The 10,149-nt window shown below is 38.6% G+C and overlaps 1 protein-coding gene across 1 annotated transcript; it reads right to left on the reverse strand.

Moving 5' to 3' along the window:
* Positions 1-5,205: 5,205 nt before the first annotated feature.
* DIMT1 (DIM1 dimethyladenosine transferase 1 homolog (S. cerevisiae)) lies at positions 5,206-9,742 on the reverse strand (the record flags this gene model as incomplete). The annotated part of the gene is made up of 10 exons (XM_009869484.1): positions 5,206-5,248; positions 6,008-6,114; positions 6,585-6,648; positions 6,958-7,022; positions 7,761-7,853; positions 7,950-8,073; positions 8,872-8,921; positions 9,010-9,103; positions 9,212-9,273; positions 9,656-9,742. Coding segments are annotated over 10 exons (789 nt in total), but the record flags the coding sequence as incomplete, so codon positions are not given.
* Between the last annotated feature and the right edge of the window lie 407 nt (positions 9,743-10,149).

A 10,149-nucleotide genomic window follows, 5' to 3' on the forward strand; every position in this document is an offset into this window, starting at 1 on the left:
AAAACAGCTGGATGTGACACTTCAGGAGATGCTTTAGCGTTACACTGGTGTAGGGCTGTGGGTTGCACTTGTTGATCTTAAGGTCCTTTCCAACCTTTGTGATTCTATGGCTCTGTGATTCCAATACATCAAGCAATTCAGACGTGCCTTGTAAGCAGGCATTGCCTCCAGTGTACTTTAGCAAACCATTCCTTTGTTGCCTGATCGAGTCGACAGGTGGCGTCCCTGGTGGCATGGAGGCTGGATTAAAATGATCTCTAAGGTCCCTTCCAGCTTAGGCCATTCTGTGATTACGGATGATGGCATCATCTTCAGAGGCAGACGATCTGAGACACTAGCAGTGAAAAAACACTGTTTAGGTGACTCCTGTTTCTTCAGAAACTGTTTTTGAAACAAGATACTGAAGGTAAAAGCTATCTAAAGGAATTCTTGTGTCTTTATGGGCAGAATGATACATGTGTAACTTTACAGGAGAGAAGAACTATTAAGTCAAAAATCCTTTCTCCCAGTGTTTTCTGTGTTTAGCTCATAGCATGTTATGTTTACTGAATATTTCACCTTTTATTGTCACTCTGGGACTGACATCTTTATGCTGTCTTTTTGTTTCCTTCTTCCCATTCTTGGGCATATTACTGGGGAATGGAGGGGGACAGGAACAGCAATATACACTTCCTTTCTTAGGTTTTTCCCATTCTTGTTGCAGTTGTGATGAAATAAAAGACGAATGTATTTATCTGTTTACAGTCAGTAACTTTCAGAAGTTGATGACAAATGCTTTTCACATTCACAGAACACAGGGGAGCAGAACTTACTCTGCCATGTTTTAGAATGTATAGACGTGACTGACTATACACTAAATACAATTTTGCATAGAAATACAAAATACAAATACAAAATGTGTAGGTTTTTTTGGTAAGGACAGTTTGGAAGATACCGAGAAGGAAAATGATGTACGGTGTGTATCTTCCTACACTCCGTAAGTTAAAAGCAGAATTTAAGTGTGAACAGACTACATGCTGGGAATGTAATTGTACAGTTTCCAAACCGATCCATCCTAGAGACATGGGCAGCATCTAGGAAGGGGTTGAGTTGATAAGCAACTTCTTTGTGTGGTGAGTATTGAATTTAAGCTTATCTCAATCCTCTTGTAGTTTGTAGTGTCAGCTGTTTTTGTGGAGGAATGTTCGTTGTTGTGCATTAGAGCCAGGATGTGGAGCATCAGTGCTTAGTTTCAAGATCCTGTTGAGCGCAGCACTCATTCTCTCTTTTTCATTACAGATAAAGTGAAATCTTTCCGAGCAGCTCTACAAGAGGAAGAACAAGCCAGTAAACAGATCAACCCGAAAAGACCACGTGCGCTTTGAAATGGCCCTCTGCTGGTAAAAGAATCCACGAACCCGTACTGCTGTAGCACATATTTGTTACCCAGTGGCCGTAAGAACTCAAACTACTTGAAAGTGTACAAACGTTAGAAATGTCTGTGGAGATGTCCTGTTTCTTACTCGCCTGAACGACATTTTGTGTGAAATGCTCCTATATGTCTACAAAATGCTTCTAGACCAGACAGCACAACCATGCAGGGTTCAGATCTGTGAAGCACTTTGTTTAAAATATTTCATTTATTCAATTTGTGATTTTTTTGTTTGGAAATACTTGCCATGTTTCTAATAATGAAGTAAAACTGTGGCCATTAAAGTCACAGTATTTCCTTATTCAGTTTATTACAAAGACCAGCTGTGCAGTTTTAAATTGTGTTTGCTTGCATGCACACCTCACTAGTGGTTGTACATAACTTCTCTTATACAGACAGCTGTGCTTACCTCTTCCCATTCTGTGCCTCGATGAAGGCTACTCGACCCTAAACATCCTCTTTCTGACGCACAGCCTTAACAACATTCCTTACTTGTCAGTATGAATTACTTTTAGTGTGTGTACATTTTAATGTATTTCGAGACTTTTTTCTTTTTTGTGGCTAGTTTCATTTCACAGGATGTGCCATATCATTTGAACAGGAACTGCAAGAGGTGTTAGAGTGAACAAACAGCTGGACATTCCATCCTCCGTGTGAAAATCTGGAGTCTGGATTTATTTGAACACCATAAAGAATGGTTATTATAATTCTAACATTTCTCTGTAATAAAAAACAGAACAGAAAAAAATACGCATTAGTCGATGTGTAATAAAAGATAATGTTCAAGTACTGAGGAGAGTTGTATCTTAGGACAATGCAGATACACAGTATGTGGTGTGGTGTAATAATACTGTCAGAGTACAGGTATGATCTGAACTCTGCATATAGACAGGATAACTGTCAAACTTTGGGGATCTAGTTAAATACATATATATTGGCCTTTTATGTACTGTTAAAAGTTGGCTTTTGATGCATGAGAAACTTACATGTACATTAACTGTAGTTTGCAGGTAGTTTGAGTAACTCTGTCGCTTTTAAAGAAAAAAGTAGCTTATACCTATTTTCCCCCCAGTGCCAGCATCTGAAAAGTGGGGTGAAATTGGATCATTTGGGGATATTGCACAATACCTCTACCTAGCACTAACAGAAATCCTACAAGTACCTGAATTCTCATAAATGGCACCATGTGTATCAGCACTTTTTAGGTGGTGGCACTCAAGTTATTTTTGCAAGTCACTATCCAAAAAAATTGACCTTTCATGTAAGACCTTCTTGTCAAATGAAGAACTGTAGACCTCTCTAGGAGTTCTCCCTGTTTCCAGGAGTTCCTATCAGCAGACTTTCCCTTGGAACTGTTTAAAAATTACGTTTGGAGTACAAGCCTCTTTGTTTGTGCCAGGCCTAGAGGGAAATAAAGGGAAAGCAATGAAAAGAGAGTTAAATGAGCCAGGAATTCTTGTAGTGTTTTAATGTTTGTATCTACCATAGAAGGTAGGCTATGGGAAACTCTTGTCACATTATGGTTAAAAGTAAAATTTTTTTTCCTGTGTGTAAACATTAAAATTGAAACAATGTAGATTTTACATAATGTGTTTAATAAATTAAGCTATTAAATGAATTACAGATGAGAATTTACCTCTTTGGAAGTTCTGTTGTACTTCGGGAAGGGTTTTACTTTGTAAGCACATCAGAGCTACACTTTTGAAAAGGCCTCTGATTTCTGAATGAGTATCTGCTTTTGGAGCTAAGTCTGCTATAACAATTCATCATATAGGAAGAAGTTCCCTGGAGCATCACCCTGACTTCAGTTTTGCAGCAGTCTTAAACACATCTTCCTGAGCATGTTTAAAACCACCACCATCACAGTTAAAAGTAAAAAGCAATGAAATACAAGGCAGCAGCTTTTGTTAGCAGGTGATAATGCAGGTTATTGTATAATGCCAGAGGATTTCTTTGAAGCTGCTTTAGAGAAATCTTCTTTTGTAAAAAGCCTCTGAAGATTGAGACATCCTGCATGAGAAACAGTAGCTTCCCTGCTGTTCTTCTGTGGAAGCCCAGAGCCACAGCCAGGCTGTGGATTACAGCGGGTACCCTGGAGGACACAGGCAGTTAGATTTCAACAGCTTTTTACTAAGCCTTGTAAATGACGTGTGTCCTGTTGGGTAGCAGATGTAAGCTGCAATCATGTTTACTGCACCAGAGACTGTAAAGAGACAGTCTTTGTGACAGAGCCTGCTGTGAAGGTCAGGTCTACACAGATACTGAAAAAGTGAGAATCAAGATAAACTGATAGAGCTGGTTACAGCACTTGGAATTCCTGTAGCCCATTGCTGTGATCGACTGGAATTAATGGAACAGGACTCAGACAAGCTTATCTTGATTCCTGCCCCGTAAAACAGGAGCATTTAGGAAGTAGGACACAAATCTCCAGCACGCGTTCCTTCTCTATTATTCTGAGCATATTGCTGTGGCTACTTACCTCACTCATAAATTCATTCTATACGCAGTGAAGGAGCACTACAGTCATAAATTACAAACTAAACGAGCAGTTCAGTTTCCTTTAACAACCTCTCAGGATGCCTACAAATTCAAGTGGGTTATTTCTATCCATGATTCTACATCAGTGACTTCTAAAGATTTGACATTGGATGTGTGTAAAATAAAAGTTATATCCTAGAGGAGTTCTTGCTAATTCGCCTCTTCTCCACTTACTGTGGTCTTAGGGGAAGAGGTATGCTATACATGAAAAAATTACTTAGAGCAGTTAAAACAGTTATGTCTTCACTCCTGCATGACGATACAGAGTTAATAGTTTTCCTAAATTGCAAGACAGACCAGAGCGGGTTTTTCTTTTGACAGGTGCGATACGGAGTTGATGCAGACTTCTTTGGGAAAACTCTGCCTTGTCCTTTAAGACACTTCACAAAGTCTTTTTGTCAGGACATAGGCATGCATTGCTCCAGGACTCCAAAGTTTTGATCTGTGCTAAAACTCCTCTTTGCTTTGAAGGATGAATTACTTTTGTTATAAAAATAGCTGCTTCACTTCACAGTTGACAAAAGAAAAATTCTGTCTAAAGTTCTTAAGAGCACTTAAGAGCTCTTTGATAGTTTTTGGGTCCTTCCTGCAGTGGTTTGATGGCAATAAGGAGGGTGTAAAGGAGATGACACTGGTGGTTTTGGGTACAGCCATAAATGCTTTTGTAAATGATACCAAGCCCACAAGGTACACAAATGCTTGTTTCTGAGAAATAGTTACTGGGATTCCTCCAAAAGCAACAGATTACTAACAGAACTGGAACGTGGGTAGCTACCAGCGGACAAGTATAAGGGATGGCTATTTCAAATCAAAAGAATGTGTATAAATACACATTAAAACAAATTAAAAAGCCAAACAAATGGAATGACCACAACTCTCTTTTTGTTGCGAAGGCGAGACTTCGGGGTTGTACTGGTGGAAGAGAGTGTTCTGGAAGAATGTACCAAGGTGAAGTCCATGATCAGAGAACACAGATTTCAAAACATGGCTGCAACAGTCTGTGTTACTGGTTATATGTGAAAATACACTGTCCTGTTGAAGTCCAGCATCCCACTTCAGTCGTGGAAGAATTTATAGCTTTGAAAACACAGAGCAGGAGCTTCTTGCCTGCTATCTGATAAAACTGCATGTACGGTTTTAATACGAGCCAGAGTGTGTATGCTGTATTCTGTCCATTGCTTTTGTGAGAAGAGCTTGTCCCACTGCAGTCACTTTGGTGACAAAATACAGAACATCTTTTGTTCTTCTAGCAAAATCTATGAGAAATGGATGCCTTCTGAATTGAAGCCATGTAGTAGCCTGAAAAAACGAAATACTTATGTTACAATCTCTACCAACTTGTATTTCAGTTTAAGGCATTCTAAGACATGGCAACGGGCAAATAACACATAAAAATAACATGAAAACAGCCACCACTGTTCATCTGCCACGAAGAATTGTTATGATTCTTAAACTAGAAGTTCTTAGCAAATTTGGCATTTTAGACATGCAGGCATATTCTCAGTGCAGTTACACTGCATCCTACCATGTTCACTACATTTCTTGAAGGAGCAGTAGCTGTATTAATTGTCACACAGAAACAGCTAGGAATTTTTATCTTAAATTAGGAGAGCATTCACACTGCCACTTAAATTAACTGACCAGAAGAAAGAGCAGAATATAGCAGTTAATTACTCAAATTTGCAAATTATGCTACAGGCTATAGCTTAATCCTCAAGACAGACAGAGAAGGGCTGTTTAAGTCTCCAGGGAAATTATAAACAATTCTGTTACTAAAGCCATTTTTAGATGAGACAGAATGGTGCAGTACACAAACACCAGATACAGAGATCTTTACCAGTTGCTTCTCAATACTGTAAGCTGCAGTTAAAATATATATATATAGGTTTGAAGTGTTTGTTCACATTCAAGACTAGAAACAAGGAGTATCTGGTATTGAGACGAAAATAAGAGCTAGTACTATTCCTGTGTTATCTAATAATAATCTGTGCTACACAGGTACAGATGCAGACAGACTTTGAAGATGCTGAAAAGCAAGGCATGAAGACAAAAAAATACCTGATGAAATCATCTATATCCATTGAACGGGCTCGTTTTTCAGAATAACCTGTATTTTTTAGGACAGCCTGTATTTTCTCTGCAATTTTGAAGTTTTCAGGTATTTCCTGTCAATTGAAAATGGATACAAATTCATTTTGTATTCATAGCATAGAAAAAGGGTTTTTAAAAATAATTTATTCCTTTCATGCTTTTAAAACAGTTCTGGCTTCAAATGATTGAAAGAACTTGTATTTTTTCTTGTACGGATTATTGTAGTCTATCTGAATTTTTATACCTCAGCTCATTCAGTATAAATGAATCACAACGATATTGCTAAGCAGACGCAAAAAGTTTTCTTAGTAGATTAATCAAAGTTCTTGACACACATACAGCAAATATATTTATAACATACTCAGCTTTAAGCTTTTTCACTGTAATTTAGTGACCCTTTTAAGAAAGGAGGCAAGTTCCTCCCTGCCTCAAACTATTGGAAAAACTTCAACAGGTTAATAAGCTTTTCAATGTTAATTTTTTACTCTTAGAAGTAGGTCATAGTACACAAAAATAGAATTTAATATATTAAAAAGGAACTTACAGTGTTATGTAAGGAACAATGAATTCGGTAATTGTGATCCAGCAACTGCTCTACAGCACTTGACCTGAAAGAAATACAAGTTTAGAATGAAAACTGAGCTTTAACTAGGTTGTTGGGAATTTTTTTTTTTTAATTGATAGGTTGTTAATCTCGGCTATAAAAAACTGTAGTGACTACACAGAGCTGTTCTTTTTAAACAGCTGTCTGGTTTTCCTCTAAAACAAAAAGCTTGTGACCTCAGCACAAATCCTCTATCATGGTTTATCCCAGACTGTGCTGGCACGTGTATCACAGTGCTACACTTTTGCACAAAAAAATGGTTAACTCAGTGGTTCTTAAACTCTGAAAAGACTACCTAGTAGACATTACTTACTTAAATGCTGCAGAAAGCGTCTTGTTTTTCCTAACAAAGGCTATCCTTACCAGACCATCCCACTCCTGAAATGAAAAATTTCAGAATTTACAGAAAGGAACATACACAGCTACTACAAACAAGAACAGTTACTACTGACAATTTCATAACAGCACTGAACACAAAAGTATTTCAGGAAAATATCTTTCTAAACACTGTAAACCCAGTCGTTTTGGTGAAAGCAATACAAAAGGGGGAGAAAATCCATGAAAACCTTTCAATTGTTCGTTTTTGTGCCTGTGTACTGAGAAAGCAGAAACTTGAAGAAAATCTAGCTAACCTTGGTCAAAGCTGAAATGGTCTTGAAGATGAAAGCATTTTAAAAATTAAATTTAAGAATACTACCCTGTAACATCTGTCTTCTGAGATTATACACACTTATCTGAAGATAAAGACTTCTCATAGATACTCCTTTGATCATAACCAACAAGGTCATCAGACAAGGGTCTCTGGCAGTTGCAAACCATGATGAAAGGGACGTGATTACTAGCAATTCTCCAACTGACATGGAGATGGTACCTCAGTCCTGTTAGAAATATTGTAAAAGAAGCTGCACCCTAACTGATGTTGACATGTTAAGGTAACATCCTGACGCGAGCCTGATCAAGAGAGGAATAGTTATTTTGGTATTACATAAATGCCAACAAATAGCTGGTGCCTAGCAGCAAAAACAACACATGGAACTGGGTAACAAGTGGCAAGGAAAATGAAATTAATTACTATCACTAGTAGGTTTTGTTGTTACTAGAGCGTATGATGCTTACCTGGAAGTTGATAGGTGGCGGTGGATTCTTTGGCTCTATTCTGACAACACTGGATTCAACTTTGGGAGGAGGCCTGAAGTTGTTTTTCCCCACCTGTTAGTCAGGGAGCCGTATGAATAAGCAGCAAATCCTCACATTCCTACAAACTTTTTATCTTTGATAGCTCTGTTAGCTAACAGAATGACATACCTTCATCAGGTGGTCCACTCGAGCTAATAACTGAGTATTAATAGAGAGTCTGCAGTATAGCTTAGTTCCTGGTTTTGCAACCAAACGAAGTGCAAATTCCCTCTGAAACATAAGTATTGCACACCTGAGAATAAGAGAAATGAGAAAACGAATTTTAAGTAACCAACTTTTAGTTCAAAAGCCAACTGAAATACTTGCAAAACAGTATTTGCCTCAGCACTTACAAGCAACACAAGTTTGTCACAGGCAAACTCTACCTTGATTAGCTCACAGTGTGTTAAAAATGACACAAAATCTGGTAAAACAATCTGTATCTGCTTAAAGCTACAATAGCATTTGATTCTTTACACTCCTAAGTGGATCAGGATCAAAGAGGCAGAGGCTAGTCTCAGAGTTTTGTGCCTGTCTGTTAACAAATGATTCTGAATAATTCTATGATGAATCCTTCAAATCCAAACTGCCTAACTCCAAAAGTTGGCTGGTAACATCACTAACATTAGCACTTCAGTGAAAGAAATTAAGAACTGCTGACACATGGAACAACACACAGAAGTACCTGGGCAATCACTTTTTCAGACCAGACAACTCGATGCTACCCTTTCTCCCCGTCCCTTCTCAGGTAGAAAGACATCTGAAGTACTGTGATGCCCCACGTTTTTTTTGCTGGAATACAATCACGTATAATGCTAGCATAAAGAGGCGCAACTCATTTTCATCAGATAGACACTCACTGATTCCAAGACTAAATTTTCTTGTTCTGCTTAGTACCTTGACATAATTTCCAGGCACTGGCAGGTTTCATATCACAGAAAAAAATCTGCTGTGGCTCTGATCCACCAAACTGCTATTTTAAGAACTTAAAAAATCTGATTTGGTAACATTTTTAAAACTAACATTTTAAAAACTTTGTTCTTACACATACCTGAAAAAAGGTCTATGAAGCAACAACTTGAAAACAAAAGGTGAAGAAATCTGAGCAAAAGAGTAATAGCATTAGTATAATTGCTAAAAAATAGCCCTTTTAAAAAAAAAAAGTGTTGCCATGTTGTTTAGCCCATACCTGGTAAGGCAAGTTAGCCACACATGCATCGAAGAAAGGCAGATCTGTTTTCAAGATATCTCCAACCTTGATTTCAAGCTTGTTTGCCAGACACCTGGGCCAAAATACACTGTAGTTATCCTCAGAGAAGCAGGTTGCCCAAGTTTTTCCCAAAGCAGCTCCACTGCTTTAACTGCTAGCTGTTTCCACAGTTGATACTTACGTGCCCTGGACTCTCTTCTGAAGTTCACCAACAAGTCTCGGGTCAATTTCACAAGCAATAACCTGAAAACAAAGTATGTATTTGCAACTTTCTACAACTCCTCCTAACTGGGATTAAAATTTCATTGTAGAAAATGACTGCATCTACTCCTACAGGTTTAAATAATTCTCAGAAATTCCCTATTAGGTTTATGTACCTTTCTTCTTCCCTGAAAACATGCAAGCTTTGCCACATAAATGGATAACAGCAGTAGAGTTTGATAAACCACCACCAGATTTACATGAACAGCTAAAACCTCACTGGAATTATGCAGATGTTAATAAAAACATTGACAGAGTAGTTCTACTTATTTGAATCAAGCAGATGAAGATCCTTCTGTTTGTCGCAGTCTAAGCCACAGGGTGGTTAGAGCCTGGAAAGGCGAGGGGGGAAATTCACACTTACTTTTTTTACTTTCTCTAACATCTTTACTGTCAGGTTACCAGTTCCCGGGCCTACTTCTAGAATGACATCTGTGCGCCGTAGGGCAGCCTAAGAACAAACAGCATTTTGGTTACTTTTCTTGAAATGACTTCAAGCAATCATTTCACTTTGAAGCGAACGCTACGTACAGCTCAGCAAAAAGGGGAAAGCAGCAAGCAGAGGAGTGCGACCCTCATTCAGAAAGGAGCGAGGGGGAAACGGGTAGAACGAGAACGTCTTTAAAGCCAGTTTATGAGAGAACTCTGGCCAAGGGTAGCAAAATAAGCAAGCGGCCACATTACAAATAAAAAATGGTAACAGTAACAATAATTAAAAAGCAGCAGCATCGAGGCAGTAACTGTAGAAGAGAAGCCAAGTCCCTGTACAACCACGCTAAGGCCAGACTCGGGGAGGGCCGTGCTGAGGACACGCTCTCCCGCGGCGCTCCCGGCCCGCTCCGCCCGGGGCAGCAGAGC

This window comes from Apaloderma vittatum, unplaced genomic scaffold, assembly GCF_000703405.1.
Source record: "Apaloderma vittatum isolate BGI_N311 unplaced genomic scaffold, ASM70340v1 Scaffold8790, whole genome shotgun sequence".
NCBI classification, from domain to species: domain Eukaryota; kingdom Metazoa; phylum Chordata; class Aves; order Trogoniformes; family Trogonidae; genus Apaloderma; species Apaloderma vittatum.